Genomic DNA, 16,981 nt, shown 5'->3' with positions numbered 1-16,981 from the left:
CCACCACAATCACCGTAACCACCGCAACCACCCCCACTCCAACCACACCACAAAAATACAAATGCAAAGATCCCCCGTATAGCCTTAACGAAATGTTGGGGCAAGTGCTGTTAGCGAGCACCTATGAAGGTCAGCCACAGCACGTAGCGCTAACCACTACACCTTGAGAAATAGACTTGTGCTTTAATGAGAATGAGCTCACACACATGATAGGCATATAATAAATATATAGCAATGTATATTATATATAATATAATTTATTATCCATAATTCATATGGTTATACAGTTCATTATAATGGAGGCGATGGCCATGATGATGGCACTATACATAAAATGCAATTTCACAACCCTTTGTCAATCCACTGTTAAGGCTTCGCCTAAGCTGTGGTTTGTTAAGGGAGAGGAGGGAGGTGGGGGTATTTAACCATACTTCACCACGCTGGCGAAGATGGTATGTGACTAGAATCAAGTTGAACAACAACAACCACTGACCGCTGGACATTATCTCGCCTTAGCCGGCGATTCAAACTCAGATGGCCGCTTTCGTGGCGTACGCGACACTCGATACGAGAAATACAGAACCTCGTTTTATCGACCACGTGGAGGACACATCGAACTCGTGTTTGGGAGACGCGGGCTAAAGCGCAACTTCTTCAATGTGCGCTCATCTCCTACCCTGCTATCCCCATCCCGGCCTGACTCCTTCCCCACCCCTTCCCTTCTGCCGATCTCTCACCCCCCCCCCCCCCTCCACACTTTGCTCGCACAGATCAGCCGGTGGCAATCCCATCGCGAAGCGTGCTCTCCCTTCGATCCAACTCCGTCCCGTGTCTGTCCCGTCTGTCTGCCAGTGTCGATCCGTGCCTTGTTCCACCCGGCTGGACATCTGCGGAAAATGACTGGACATCTGTGTAAAAAAGAAAACAGCTTTGTAGCTCATCAGCACTCCTCCAGCCTGAATACAGATTGTTGAAGGTGGTGACTTTGCACCGAGGGGAAAAAAAGAACAACAACCCTAAAGCCATGATAGCCGCTCGCCCCGAGCTATACATGATCTGATACGTGCATTGCCTTTGTACTGTTCGGATTTTGGCGTTGTTCGCTGGTGTGACACTGGTGAGACTCTGCCATGAAGAAGGCTGCCTCTGGTGTAGGCCACTCAGTTTCAAAGTCAATGCGTATATCATCAGAGCACGTGTGTTCACCACAAGCACGTGTGGTTAATGCTGACTTGATGCCTTGTAAAAGGTTTCTATTTGGTGATTGCACACCTCCTGTTTGATTGCCAGAAAGAATAAAACCTATTATTTTCCTAAAGCCAGTTTGTGGGGAGTGGTGGTGGTGGCGGCGGTGGGGGTGGCGGTGGGGGTGGTTGTGGCGGTGTGGGTGGCGGTGTGGGTGGTGGTGGGAGTGGTGGTGCCGGTAGGGGTGGTGGTGGTTGGTGGCGGTGGGGGTGGTGGGGGTGGTGGTGGCGGTGAGGGTGGTGGTGGCGGGGGGTGGGGGTGGTGGTGGCAGGGGTTGTCGGTGGGGGTGATAGTGGTGGCGGTGAGGGTGGTGGTGGTGGGTGGTGGTGGTGAGACTCGAAGAGCCGTTCTTGAAGGACCTGTCAACACTGCAACAACGGGAACACCTCAGGCCGGATGGTGGTGGAGTTGAACTCGTAACATGGAGAAGTGCGGTGCTAACGATTCGAAGAGAGCTACAAACCCCATTGAAAATGTCGCCAAAACCTAGCAAGACTCTCACAGTGGCAGCTGCGTCTAACCCATGCACCGTTGATCACATCTACTGTGGTCGTGATGGTGGCCGTGAGGCCCCAAGGCAGGCCCTCGGATGTCAGGTGTTGACTTTGCAACAGCTGCAGGGTTTGGCAGAAGGAAGGAAGAGATGGAGGGGTGCAGTGAGATCGGCCGCAAACTGCGGTATTGCCAGCCTGGGTTGCAGTGAACACTCAATTAAGTGGCCGATATACACCTCAACGTATATAGAGAGGATCGCAGAGCTCGGGCAATTGTTGGTAGCACGGCTCACCACGTGGCTGCTTCCTTGCCGCTCGTCTGTAACTGCTCGTCGCGCCTCCGAGTCGCTCTCTCCCGACGAGAGCGGACAGATACTGCGCGGCGGCCACGCGTTGTTACAAGTCGAAATGATCAATATCATCTTATTATTATTATCAAAGTGTCCATTTGAAAGTCTCACAACAACAACAAAACCCCACCCAGCGTGAAGAGAACACGGCTGGGTAAGGTGTCTCCTCTCCAAGTGTCTGGACTGAAACTTGATCACGCAAACTCGCTGGGGTGGGGGAGGCAACCGATTCGGTGTTTCCCGGTCACTCTCTAACGCAGCGGTCTTCATTGCAAGGTCCGCGGGACACTGGCGGTCCTTGGTGGCCTTCAGTGCGCCCCCCCCCCACCCCGACACTACACACGTGAAAACGTCATCGTGCAAGTCAACCCACCATTGCTTTCAAATGTGTGACGGCCCTCGCCCTGTTGATATCTCATCGGCGAAAGTGCCTCCCCTTCCCCCCCCCATCCCATCTGAACATTAGTGAAGAACACCGCTCTAATGAGCCGAACCGAGCGGCCAATAATTCCACGAGGCTCCCAGCTCTTCGAATCCCGAATCGCAACCGACTCGCGGTTAAATCACTCGTGACCGAGAGCTCCATTCCCGAAGCCGGAATCCACACGCAGCGGTTCTTGTCGGCTCCGCGTCTCTCATCTCATCTCCCCCCGCCCTGCGGTTCAAACCCATCCGCCCAGGGGGGCAGTATGTACGGCAGAGCAAGTGGAGTGCGCGGAAGGAGGCAAGCGAACGGCCGTGACGAGTACAAAACAACGCGGTCGCCGGGAAAAAGGAGGAAGAGAAGCGGCCCGTTTTTTTCACGTTTTGAGAGGAGATTTAATTTGACACAAAATGCCTCTTGCCGAGACGACGTCACATTACAATCGGACTTGGAAGTCAAGGGAGACGGCGGGGAGGGGATGCAGGGCTGGGTTACAAACACCCGCGCGTGGCTCATTCCGAAAGCCTGATATCTCAAGCACGGCATGGAGGGGAGTAAGGGAGGGGGGTAAGGAGGGGGGGGGGTAAGGGATGCACGCGGTGGAGGGGGAGCCACACGTTGGCCTACACGAAATGACGCGTCAGATGTGCTAGAAAATTACATACAAAATACAGCCAGAGTAGTTTACAACGGAACTCCATAGAAAATGTAGATTCTTTCGGTTTTTATTTTACCCCATCCCCCCCCCCCCCACATCCACCCACCCACCCACACCCGCATCGTCGTGAAATGTGTCCCTATAGCCGACTACGACGCCCTCCACTCTTCACGACGCTTCTACAGCCACAGCTGAGACACTTTGTTGTCATCTTCTTCTCACCTGGCCCCTGCGTCCATCTGGCTCGGCGAAGTTTTCTGTTGCAAGTTTATTTTTTATTATTTTTTTCTAAAAAAAATTTAAATTATAATTTGCTTTGTATCTTTCCTAGCGTGGACATTTTTTAAAACGCTTTTATCGGCTTTCTTTACAAATTAGTTTTATATATATTGTCGATTTTGTTTAAGCGTGCGTTTACGTTAATGGCGTTCAAAAAACGCTTACGCTACGAGGCATGACGAGTTGACCTCTGTTGACCTCGCGTGTCCTTCGATGCCATATCGCTGAATTATTTATTATCATATTCCTCCCCCTTCTCCCACCAAACAAAAAACCCGGACACAAACACCCTGGTAAGACCTTGGTAAAAAATATGGCAAATAGTGCACTAAATGATATTCATCTCGATCGAATAATTTCGTCGCAATAAACCAATTAAAATTGTTATCCGCTCTACAGTATACATAGAAAGGTGCAAGATCCCCCCCCCCCCCACCAGAGGTGTTCTAACTCGCGCCACTGCCAGCGAAAGGTCCCCAAGAGGGTCACTCACTGACAGTGGCCCTACTCTTCCACTCTGGCAGGTACGTCTTGATCGAGGTGGGGACTTACCCACACTTTCCCACCCCGCCACAAACAACCTGCCCCGATCGACCTAAGCGCTACCCATTTACACTGCTGGGTGGACAGAGGCGGTGGGGGCAGGAGGATGGGGGGGGGGGAGTGGAGATTTAAGAAAAAAACCTCGCACCATTGTTTCGACTGCCGTGCCGGGAAATCGAATCAATCCAGGCGACCTATGGATTGCCAGGTCCAATGTGCTGACCGATAACCAACGTAACCCTCTTTTAAGAAGTGCCTCGATTTTCATCATCACTATTAATGATGCTAACTAATATTTTTTATTTTTTTCCAACGTATTACTAAACCGCTGTGCTGTTCATTAAATTCACCGTCCAGGTCGAAAGTTTCTAATCGCTATCGTGAAATCATATCGACACCGCTAAAACAACAGGTGACATCTGAACGCATCATTTTGTCGGAACTGACTCGCAACACAAACTGCTCTCTACTACACGTAAACGCGATACCAAAGTATAGCAATGGAAGTCTGCGACAGCATGTCAATGCACTAAGACTAAACACAGACAACTCCTGTTCCGAGAAACACATATTTGGTAGAAAAAATTGCAACTTAAGGCCGTTTTTGTTTTGTCTCGCGCGCCGAAAAAAAAAACGATCTGCAAAGTTTTCGTAACATTTCCACACCGGCGACCGATCGACCGACTGATCGAGCCATCGATCAGTCGGTCGATCGCCCCTCCCCTCGCCCCGCCCCTCCCCTCCCCTCCCCCAGCGGTTCCGCCGACAACGACGTTGCCGCCGAGAATGGCCAAGTAGCCCGACGGCCAAGGTCGCGAAAAAATAAGAGCCACCAGCCACGACGGAGCGGCGACTAAAACCCCCGCACTCGGTGTGTCCGCTCGGAAGCAGACTCCACGTCGCCCCGCCAGGTGCAGCCGGTGGCGCGGTCTGTTCGCCGCACGCACGCCAACGCCAACGCGAGAGCGTGCGTGGGATTCAGTTGCACGGAACCGAATTGCGTGCGGCCGATCGCCCAGGGGGGCTGTCCCGACGCGGACGCGACGGAATCGCACGCGGGTCTTGTCCCGGGATTGTTTTTTGTTTGTTTGCTTTTTGACCAGATCGAGCGGGAGCCATTCGTGGCACGGCGCCGTCTCGGCTCTTCCTCTTTCTCTCCTCCCCGCGTCGATCTTCACCCGTGAGCGGCTGCGTCCGCACCCTCTTCCCGCGACGACGAAACGCAGTCCCCCCCCGCCCCCCCGCCATGGCGTGAATTTCATTAAAACCAACCAATACGATGCCCTCGGGGCATCAGCGCGCAGCCTGGACGGTGTTAGCGTGCACGGGGGCGTAGGGGGGAGCAGTGACTTCGTGGTGCGGTTGACATGGGCCCTGGGCACAAGAGATGTCAATTGGGGCCCCCGGTTCAATTTCCACCCCACGCCACCGTTTGTGGCCCGACGCCTTGGGGCCCTACTGGCCCGCGTGGTTCACCAGCGCAGTTGCACCGTCTGCACACTCGACGAGACGTACCCCACTTGGATGGAATTCCGATGTGACGGACACAACGGTAAGGATAACGACTTATCTCGTAAGCGATGGTGGGAAAGTCCGTTGTTGAGACTTAGGATTAAAGCAAAGGGTGAAACGTTCTGTTAAAGGTACGTTACTTGAAGAGTTGAGAAAAAAAAACCCCATTGAATTGCAACTTATGCAGTGTTCGCTGAATAAAAAAAAAAACATTGGAGAAATCTTAAGCACCGAGAGAAAAATAGAGAATATCCAGAGAAATCCGTTCAAAACTCACAATCACCGAACCTGGCTCCCAGTGCCTTCCATATGTTGTCAATTAAAGAATCACTCGTGGGCAACGCGAGTGATTTTCTAGTGACAAATTAAGCGGCGTGAGAGCTGTGAGTCGGGTATGGCTTGAGGAGCGAGGCAAATCGTTCTTGCGAGGTTTAAGATCCTCGGGACGTCGCTGACGATGTTGATGGCGACGCTGGACCAAGTGCACTGCACCTCAAGAGAACGATGTCTAAACGTAACCCAGCTTTCATGAGATTCACTCGCTGCTTTCTACGTCTTTTCCATCGCTACTTTTCAATCGCCTCTCCGAGTCTCAGGGACTCATGTTTCGGAGGGTCCTGCTACCACTGGGATATTGTAGCCGGTTCCTTTTTTCGCCCCCCCCCCCCACCGAGTAATTATTGCACGTGCCCATCGAGCAGATAGCTCCGGGGGGAGGGGCCCAAACGAATCCACGACATAGCGTGTTGTTAACCTACTTGCTGCGCTGCCTACCGCAGACACAACCTCGCTACCTCACCGGTGGGTGTCTCGCTAATATGATGGATGAGAGGATGGACACGCGATCCACCAGCCAAGTCACCGGACTGCAGGCGCGGGTTCACGAAGGGCCACCCACTCGTGCCACTATTTTGTATGTTCGGTATTTTGTCAAGAATGTTGAAGGTGACCTCTCTGTGTTCGACACTCAAACAAAACATTAGAATTCTACTAGGAAACGTGGCACGTTGATCCAACGTTCGCCCAACGGTTCCAGCCACATGCCAACGTTCGACCAAGGCTGGCACGTTTACTGGGCTCGTGGCTACGCTATGCAGCTGCAACAGCAAATCACTTCTATAGGGTTGCTCTTGGAGCACTAGACCAATGCGTTGATGCGATCCGTTCACCATAATTCCCGTGTCTTGTATAAAACGTTTTACTTCATCTTGTTTGGTATGGATCGTTGACATTTCCACGTGGACAACGCTTTGTTATCTTTCGATTATAGGCGCTAAATGAATTTTTGTTTTAAATAATTGTTATCGGACTCCTGTTATTATGCTGCGCGTCGTGGACGAAGGATTGGATTTGAAACCGAGGGATGAATTCACCGTCGCATCGCCGCTTGCCGCATTGGTCCGTGAGTCTGGAATCCGGCGTACGCCCGCGATGACTCCTGCGGCGCGCGTGTTCGCGATGCGTCGCGCCGTCCGCTTCACGTTCACAGACGTGCCCAGGAAATACGCTGCGACCGCGCCGAGACTCCGCCCTGTGATCCACGCCTTCAGCGTGGCGGGGAAGGTACCTAATGAGACTGAGCAGCAATTACTGGGAGCTCGCCTTAATGGGCCTTAATGGGCGAGCACCTAGTAAATTGATCCCGTGACGTCGTTCGCAAGAGCAGTGCCCACTGTGCGTCGGCGTCGTGGTCCAAACTTGCCAAATTGGTGAAATGACACCGCGATTTACTCAATTCGGATTACACATGGCAATCATCGCCCCCCCCCCCACAACCCCTACCGTGAAAGCCTGGTAGGCGACTCCTGAACATGAGTCGTGAGACTCAGTGAGGTTTTGCTCAGTAAAACAAGCATAATAATACCGTAAAAAAATGAAGTTTTGCTGGCTGACAGGACGTCAGGTCGAGAGGGAGGGACGGGCGGATGGGTCACGTTCAAAGAATAACAATACAATTGATCGTGAGCACGCATACATACGAGAATCGGACACTCGTAATTAAACCCAAGCACGCGATGGTAAAACGAAAGGAAGCCGAGCATTTTGTTTCCGCATTAATCAGTTCTGAAAAATCCAGCCGAGATATCGCCCCCCCACCGTCCATCTACCCCCGATGCTCACACGAGAGTGGGGAAAGTGCTCGTGTCCATACAGGTGGTGGGGTCCTGTGCCAGCAGTGAATATTCCACATTCCAAAAACCAGGAGTCTGACCACCCGTAGGTTAACCATCGCTCGATTAATTACAGAATACGCGCACTCATTGTTGCGGAGTTTGTGCAAAAGTAAATAAAGATTTTAACGTGACGTAAACGTCCGTTGACTATGACCGAATCACCCAGGAATGCGGCGTCTCGGAAGACTACGCGGATTTTGGAGCCTGGATGGTGGCTTGGGTGGGTGACCACCACCGTTGACGAAAATCTGCGGCTGCGGCGGCGACTACATTGCGGGGAAGTGCCCCACTCTGATGCTCCCAGATGCAAAAAATAAAAACTCCACACGCGTTCGCAAACCCGCACTGACCCACGCAGTGAAGTATGGTCAAACAACCTTTAACGACCCGATAACGTTTTTTTTTGTTTGTTTACGGGAAGGCTGTGCGACACGCCTTCACTTGTTCACATTCGGTGAAAACGATTTGACCGCCCAGTTCCCCACGGACCCCACCACAGGTTGCTGGACCCAACCGCTGCCGTCAGCCACAGGCAAATGCCAACGGAACAGTCCGCGACACCGGCACCGGGAATTGCTTGAGGGCGCCGCGTCTATCTAAGTCCTCGTGATGCTGATTTAATAATTCCTCGTACGATTACAGAAATAGAGGCGGCAAAGCTGTATATTTAAATAACCTCGCCTGTTTTGTGTGTGGTGTGTGTACTTTCCGGGGAGCGGTGGTGCAGTGGTTAGCGCTGCACTACGCTACGGATCTGGTGATTCACCACCCCCCCCCCCCCCCCGAGTTAGATTTGCCGCTCACGGCCAACATGAACCGGACCATGAGCCTGCCCCGAGGTCGACTCAGACTGAAATTAATAGCTGGTGTAACGGTAAAAAATAAAAATAAAAACGTAACACATTCGTCAATACCACTGCGTGTGGCCTCTTCTTTATAGCACCCAAGAGAGAGTCCAGAGCGGTAGAGATAATAAGTGGCCTCTGTATGGTCTTTGAAAAATGGCCTTTGTCCAAAACATCACCTAATATAGACTTTTGTGTGTTGATTTATTATTAGTTGTGCTTGTGCACCGCTGCCAACGCAGCAGCAACACCACTAAATAATGTGGCCAATAATACCGAGAAAAAATGTAATATTATTGCGAATAGGCGTAGAGCTTGTACTCTCGTGGCTGTGGTAGTGCCTGACGCCGCCGGTAGTCCCCTTCAGCGGCGTAATCGAGCTTGAAAAATAATTGCCACCCCCTTTGCTTGGAAGGGTTAAGAATTTGAATTTGCAGGCTGCATCTCAGCAGACAGAGACGTCCGGTTGAAATGAGCTCCGTTGACAAAATAAACGGTGATTCCAACAACAAAGAGGACAAAATAATAAAAAAAATATATACATGTGTCTGTAAAAAATAATAATGTTCAACCACTGCACAGATGCGCTCGGAAATAAGATACTACTTCTCTGAAACCGTAATCCACGCCTCCAGCGCGGTGGGGAAGACCCTAATGAGGCTCAGCGGCAATTACCGGGAGCTTGCCGTAATGGGCGTAGTGGAAAGCCTAATGGGTTTCTGCGATTTATCTGCGCGTGTAGAATTAACGCAGAAACAAGCCGACGCAATGCGCGGAACCTGCTCAAATTAACGAACGCGCCGCGCCCTCTGCGCGCGCGTGCGTGCGTTTGTTTGTGTCCGCGCGCGTGTGCGTGGGAGCGGTGGCGCGGTGTTTAGCCGCTGCTGCACTCCGCAACAAACCCGGCAAGAGCCTCCCCCCCCCCCCCCGAGTTCGACTTCCCGCTCAAGGCCAACGTCAGTGAGGATTATCTGAACCGGTCCTGGGCCTCCCCCCCACCCCCCAGGTCGACTCGGCCATACACGAGTTACCTGTGTGCGCGATGTATAAACATCGCCACTCGGGAGACAAAGGCGGCCGGGCGCGGTGCTGCAGTGCTGGCAACCCACTCCCTCGTGTGTCGTGCCGGTCCTCATGGGTGTTCGCTAACAGCACTTGCCCCAACAGTATGTTATATGAGGAGCGATAACGTGATGGTTCTCGCACCGCACTGTAAACCTGGGTTCGATGCCTGGCCGTGGCTAACATCAGCGATGAGTGATATCTTGAACCTTTACTGGGCTTCCCCTAGGTCGACGCAGCCTTAAACTAGTAGCTAATGCGATGTGTACAACGTTAGCACTGGGGAGACAAAGGCAGCCTCGCGAACGTGGTTCTGGCCACACGACCTCAAAAGCCCAAATGGGTGCTCGCTAACGGCACTTGCTCACCAGAGCATAGACCAGCGCAACGTCACGTATCCGACCGTCACAAATCCACGCTCACCAATTAACCGCCCCACGCCCACTGGCTTTGTCCATCGACGTTTCACAAATGTGCCTCTGTCTCAGTCCCCGGCGAGTCGGATACGCGACGCTGGACTGTGCCGTCACAACGGTGGTTTGGGGGAAGGCGTGGGAGGTAGGCGGCGGCGGCGGGAGGCCCTCCGTGGGTGCGCGAGTCTACGCGCGCGTGGTTAAAGCCTGCTTTCACCCAGCGAACGCGCTCCACTTTTCATCACGGCTCAAAATAAGCACCTGTCCCCCCCCCCCCTCGCCACGACGAGCTAATAACCGCTCGTCGTGGCGAGGGAAGAAGGGAGGAAGCGGAAGAGCCATCACGCGCACGCGCGAACGCTGACTGACACCGCAGCTTTTCACCGTGCACACCTCCTTGAATCCCCAAACATCCTCTGCTGCCGCCACCCAGCAAACACGCCAACGTTCGAGCCACTGATCGGGTTTCTACCGCTGGCACAACGACGGCACCAACGGTTTCGGGGGGCCAACGTTTGCCCAACGTTCGCCCAATGTTGGCCCAACGACGTTGGGGCAAACGTTTCGTCATTTACCGGGCAGTGGCGTATACAATTCCTCAAGTGTAAAACAAATCCCGCTTCGTTTACACGCATAATTCCGTTCGCGAACTTTTAGGTGGGAAACATCACGGAAGGTGTTTTATGAAACCGACGACCGCTCGCTCCGAGCAGATCTCGCTCATTTAGTGAACTTCTCTCTCGTTTTCCCGATGTGGGCGTCGGAGGCCACGTGACCTCCACTTTGGGAGAACGCTCCATTCCGTAAAATTGTCTCCGGGCCCTGGCCAACAAAATAATATATATATACAAGCGACAATGAAATACAGGTTTCCATCGCTCTGCGCAGGGGTTCGGTTTGTGCAATTTCGAGGGAACATATTCTTACCCAAAATTCGCAATGTATGCGGTTTTGAATTAATGTAGATGCGGTGGCGATGCGGTCGGACGTGGGACAACATTGCATGTGTACTGTGTGTACTGTGTGTGTGTACTGTGTGTGTGTACTGTGTGTGTATTGTATGTGTGTACTGTGCATGCTACTCGGCAGGCAGCTATCTCATCGTGCGGTTTTCGCTTTGCGCGCCATCTTTTTGGAACGCATCTACTACTGCCGCGTAACGCGAGGGCAACCTGTAACGTGGAATCAGCACGCGTGACCCGTGCCACCCGCAGACTTTGGTGTGGTGCTGCCATCCTGCCCTCTTGAACAAAAAAAATCCGAAAAAAAAACCTCAACTAAAACACACGCCGCCACCGCAGCCGATAAACAGAATCGACGACGCACGTAGTTGTGCGGCTCGCAAACGTCGGGAAGGCACGGCTCCCATCGTGCCTCGCACACGTCTCAACGCGACCGCCATGTTGCACGTGCAATGCTCTCAGCCTTGTCTAAACCACCAGTTCGGAAGAGCTGAAGTAGTGGCCCCCGCTATTATCGTTGAGGCCACCGGCTCATAAAACGAGTTGAACGTGTGGCAGTCCCCAATCCCCCCTTCACTTCCGCACCCCCCCCCCCCCACCCCCCAGCCCCACGATAGCCCCGGCGCTACCGATCATTGTCACCGGGCCTGTCGAGATCCTGTGTCTAACGGCCACTTGGTCACGATCACAACGAAGGGTTTGCCACCTGTCCTGATTTAGGTCAATTACACCTCTCCCCCTCCCCCCCACCCACCTCTCGCCTTCCTCCTCTGCCCATGGTGTGTCCCGGTTTGTTGTGCGACCCTAAACGGGATCATGGCCTCTTGATGGAACGCGATGGCGGAGGGAGCATCGCCCTCAGGTTCGCGAAGCGACGCTGCATCGGGGCGTGGACCGCCGGCCCGTAACAAGCAGCACCGATTTTACGAAAGGCGTCAGCGCCTGGTCCGGTTAGTGCTGTGCGGCGGTAGGTCGAGTGCCCCGGGCAAGGGCCCCTTCCTCCGATGAGACAGAGAGGGCAATCTGAACGCTGCGTAGCCACCGATTAATTGTTAAAGTCTACATATTTAATTGGTAATAATAATGACCACTTTGCTCCATGAATGCTGCCTTATAACAGTTTCAGGTGGAGCGGTGGCACAGCGGTGAGTGGACTGCGCCAGGGAACCCCGGGTCCAAGTTTGATTCCCGGCAGGTGGCTAACATCGGTGCGGGCAGTGGCAGTTATTTTTTTATCCACTCGTTAAAAACACCGCGAGCCGCTCTCTCTCTCTCTACGACACTCATTGACATGCCACCGCAGAGGACCCACAGGTGATGCGTAAAGTAAATAAATAATCGGCCCATCGTCCTGCTCTGTACGGCTAGAAATTAACTGTTGTTTCAATCCGTGAGCTCACGGGGCTTTGGATCCAACCAAATTTGTCCAGCTGTACTGGCAGCGTCTGTCTGAGCAGACAAACCCTGACCCAGTATGGACAATGCTTCTCGCAACGGCCCTATGCCCCGCAAAAAATACAAAAATGACAATTTATTTTTTTACGCTCAACATTCGGTCGGAATGTTGAGAGTAAAAGATGTCCTTTTAAGAACGTGGACGATTTGGAGACTCTATCGGCTGATGGTGGAGCGCGAAGGTCTAGCGTTGATCGTGTGGATCGTGTGGATCGGAGAGGGAGGCGGTCCTTGGAGAGGCAAGCTTGTCACGTGCCAGGTTGACACCCCACATGGCCCAGCTGACCGTGGGGTTTTTGGTGCCCCAACCAGCCAAGCGACCAGGTGACAGGCAGCCAGCTCAGGCAGAGCGGAGGAATTCCATCATTCTTGACATGCTCGCATTCATGAACAAACGGATAAAAAAACGGAACGAAAGAAAACAAAAAATTCCACGAATTTTGAACACAGCATTCAGTGTAAAGCGCACGATCCCCAAAATAAAATTGCACACGCTCTAAAATAACATTCATGGAAGCTGCCTGTTTCGATGAACAAAAACAAACACGTTCGTTTGATCAATTATATTTTTTGCTTTTCCGTTCTTGTCCCAAGTATCGCGGGAAAACTGACAGGGAGTGGGGCGGCGGGGGAGAGGCGGGGGATCGGGGGGGGGGGGGGTGGGGGGCTCTGCGTGTGTGTTCCTCAGCTTCCGGTTGCGAGCTGCGCGCGGTGTCTAATCCGCAGCTTCAACTTTTTTCGGGGTCGTGGGCCGGGTCGGAGATACGACGCGTTCTTGACAGCAGCCCACTGGGGAAGTTTCTATTTTGTTGTCAAACATCCCGGGAAGATTCCTTTGTTTTCGTGGCGTCGCGCTGACTCAACGACGTCGACCCGGCAATCGCGGTCAAGTCGTCGCTTTTTGTTGTAACGGAAAAAAAAAAGTTAACGTTGACGATCATAAATTAAACAAAAAATTCCGCCCGAGTTAGGTTTTAAAAGTTGCTCGGGCAACGTCGCGACGCTCGTCCGAGCATCGGCGGCGTCCCCCGGCGACCGAGTCTGTTAGATTGCCAGAGGAGGAGACGAGGAGACGAGGAGGAGGAGGAGGTGCGGGGAGGATGGTGGCGACCTATTGATCTCCCCGCCACTGTGTCCACCAACCGCCACAACCACCACAACAACAACCACCACCACAACCGCCGCCGCTGCCGCCGTCGCTGTAGCCCTGTCGTGGCTTCGCCGCGGCCGTCAGCCTTCCCAGCTCATGCAGACGACGACTTGCCGCAGCTTCTGGGCCAGACGCTGCCTCCTCGCTTGGTCGTCTCGCTCCAGTGCGCCGAGGATCTGTGAATTGCACAGCGACGTCCGTTAAACGTCAAGAGGTCGTCACGGCCGACGACGATAATAACAATGCACGCGTGTGCGACGTTGCGTCTATACGCATGTGCTTTTGAAGACATCTGTTAGGAAAAGTTAAGTGGGCTTGGGCATGCCGTGTGCACTGGGAGGTTTAATTGGCCTGTGGGCGAGAATAATAATGATTGTAATAACCTTGCTCAATTCAAGTGACGTGTCAACTCTCGTCTATCACGAGCTTAATTGTGCTGTTTGTTGCCGGACGCTTGGATTTCTTTAGGCATTTTTGGGCCTGCAGCCATCGGCCGTAAAAAAAAAAAAGAAAAACTGCATCTCTGGGACTTTGCGCGAGAAGATTTCTTACCCAGGGAACACTGCTCTGCCAAGACGGGGCAAAATTCAGCAGAAACCGTTTGGCAAACGCCGAACCTTTGCGCTGAATCTGCGAATATAACAACTCCCGTCTGCCGATGCAATCTGGAGATGGGACGCGGTGTGCGAGGTGCAATTAAGAGCGGTGAATGCAAGGGGCTAGTTTGACACCACTGATGACGAGAATGATGAAAAGCACCGCAGTGTGCACGTGAAATGATTTTGCAATTAATGCAAATTTTTATATGACAGAGACATTATGGTGGGATCCTATTTATTGCCGCATTTTGCATGGACGCTTTTGGTGACGGAGGGTAGTGACGACGGCGGTGTTTTCGCGGCACCGCGTAATGAAACTCGGCGTTGAAAATGTCCACCTTTCTATGACAGGGACCAGGCTGTCTGCAAGCGCCCACAAGAGAACTACAGCTGACTTCCACACGGAGCCGGGACTCAATGCAATGACTCTGGAGGGATGATTGTCCAAGTAGCCCTCTAGTCGGGTATTGAACGCACCGATAGTAATGCATAAGTGGGATGGATTTTTTATTTAAAAATATATAAATAAGGAGGCTTTTAATAATTCTGTAACATATGTCAGTGTGATAAAGGTTACTGAATGGGGACATGACCTTGGTAATAATACGCAATATGCATTTTTTTCTACAGTTTTGCCATCGCCAGATTGCAGATCCATTCACATTCGTCAGAGATGGGTGCGGAAAGCCTTGCACAACCGCAAATTATAATAGCTGCGAGCTATCGTGTAATACATGCTTACTTATGTTAATGTGCTTCTGCCCTCTTGACGGTGTAAGGGCGAGTGAACGCGTCACGGGACGATGCCACAATGCGATGACAGCTTCTGCGAGTTGCGATTACGTTGACAAATCGCTGGAAGGGGCTGTGGCCGAGATGACAATCCATTGCCGTCACGTGCAACTGTGGCCGGTAGTCTGACAAACGTGAATTCCTCTTAGCTTGATTTTTATGTATTATTATCGTGGTTTTTTTAAAGACAATTGCAGAGCGGAGGCACGAAGGCCCAAAACGTGAAGCGGCCAGCAGCAAAAACGAGATTGTAATCGGTACTAAATCCAACACGGTCCTGGGATTGAGCGAGGTTATTGTTGTAAGAGCTTGGGGGCGATGATGGGCAGGGGAATTGCAAAGGGGAGCGGTTGTGATGGCAAAGAAGCAGAAAGGGAAGTGTCGTGACCCGCAGGTTGGTGGTTGACCAAAGTGTGGGTGAGATGAAACAGCGTGATAGAGTGAGTGGGTGGGGTGAGTGAGTGAATGAGTGGGTGAGTGTATTGTTGTGACCTGCAGTGTGGTTAGTGAACCCAATATGGATTAGACAAAACAGTCAGTCTAGGAGAGTGGGTGAGTGAGTGAGTGGGTGGATGGGTGGGCGGATGAGTAAGTAAGTGGGTGAGTGAGTGTGTGAGCAATCGAGTGAGTCTGCTGTTGTGAACTGCAGTGTGGTGGCGGTTGAACACAGTCTGGTTGACGAGATGACACAGTCCGTGTGAGGTCCGAACCGAGTCCTCAACATGGGTGGTGGAATCAACATTAGAAACAAATGTCTCGGCGCCCGACGATCGAAGCCTCGGCTTGACCTCGAACTTCTAACTTCTGCTGCCGTCACGGCGTCACTTGGGCCTCACAGCGAGAAGGGCCCAGGTTCGATTCCAGTACTCGTGCTGCCTTCCTGTGTCGGTGTTTGTCTTTTGTACCCCTGCCACAACCCCCCACCTGCCCATGCTGCCTGCACGGGTGTCCTCTGGCTTATCTGGTTTCCTCCCAGAGCTAAACAGATAAATATATAAATATATCTGGTACTCTTCGGTTCTTTCGGTGAAGTCATCACGTAGGTAGAACGACAATAGATCACGTGACGTTTCGATCACAACACAGGCAATCGTCATCAGGTGGGACAACCACAGCAAGAAAAAAAAAACTGCTGTGGTTGTCCCACCTACCTGATGGTGATTGCTTGTGTTTGACGATCGAAATGTCGTCATCTAATATTTTTCTACATACGTGACTTTACCGAAAGGACCAAAGAGTATGGATTCCTGCAGTCACGAAAGCTTCAAATCGAGATATATATATCTGGCATTGACCAAAAAATATCCACATTTTAAATAATGACCTGCACATTTACTCGATCCGGATTATAAACACGATTACAACATCACCCCACCCCCCACACCACCGCTGCCCCCCCCCTGCCCCCCACCGCGGACGAGGCCTTCATCGAGCTAGCGGGACGAGAGGCACGGCGTGGGGCGACCCACCTCGGCGTGGTATTTCTTTACGTAGGCGTAGATCTCGTTGAGGGCGCTCGGCGTGTCGAACTCGGAGGCGTGGAGGTGCGACTGCTCGGCCAGGTAGGCGTTCATGTCCTGGTCGCTGATCGCGGGCATCTTGGCCACGTCGGCGTAGTACCTGCGGGCGGGCGAGAGGGAGGGAGGGACGCAAGATGTTGACTGCCTCGGCTGGTATGCCAGGAGAGGTCGTGGGTTCGATCCCGACCCTGACGCCTGCTGTGTATATTTGGGGGTTACGTGTTCTCACCCGTGGTCACGGGGTGGGGTAGAGTATGGGCACCCTCACCCATAGCCTGTAGCACACTGCTGTGGGGCGAGTGCTGTTAGCGGGCACATGTTAAGGCCGCCACGGCGCTCAAGGCGGTGGTGTGGTCAGCACCACGCCCGGCCACCTTTGTCTCCCCAGTGCTGATGCCCAGGACTGCGTGAGGTGATCACCATCGATGTCGGCCACCGCTCTTCAGCTACAGCTGATTCTGCCTCCATTGGTGTGGTGCCAACAGTCTCCATACACAAAGACAA

General features: G+C 52.6%; 1 protein-coding gene across 1 annotated transcript in view; it reads right to left on the bottom strand.

The window, feature by feature from the left end:
- Positions 1-2,883: 2,883 nt before the first annotated feature.
- Positions 2,884-16,981, bottom strand: part of LOC116947521 (plexin-A2-like) — a 300,758-nt gene continuing 286,660 nt past the window's right edge. The window contains 2 exon segments of the mRNA XM_032963364.2: positions 2,884-13,742; positions 16,427-16,577. Coding sequence (XP_032819255.2) covers positions 13,647-13,742; positions 16,427-16,577 — 247 coding nt within the window. The 3' untranslated portion in view covers positions 2,884-13,646.

Source organism: Petromyzon marinus, chromosome 30 (genome assembly GCF_048934315.1).
Source record: "Petromyzon marinus isolate PM22_M1 ecotype Great Lakes invasive population chromosome 30, UKy_Petmar_22M1.pri1.0, whole genome shotgun sequence".
NCBI classification, from domain to species: Eukaryota; Metazoa; Chordata; class Hyperoartia; order Petromyzontiformes; family Petromyzontidae; genus Petromyzon; species Petromyzon marinus.
The sequence above is the reverse complement of the archived record's forward strand: the minus strand, read 5'-3'. Positions and strand labels throughout refer to the sequence as shown.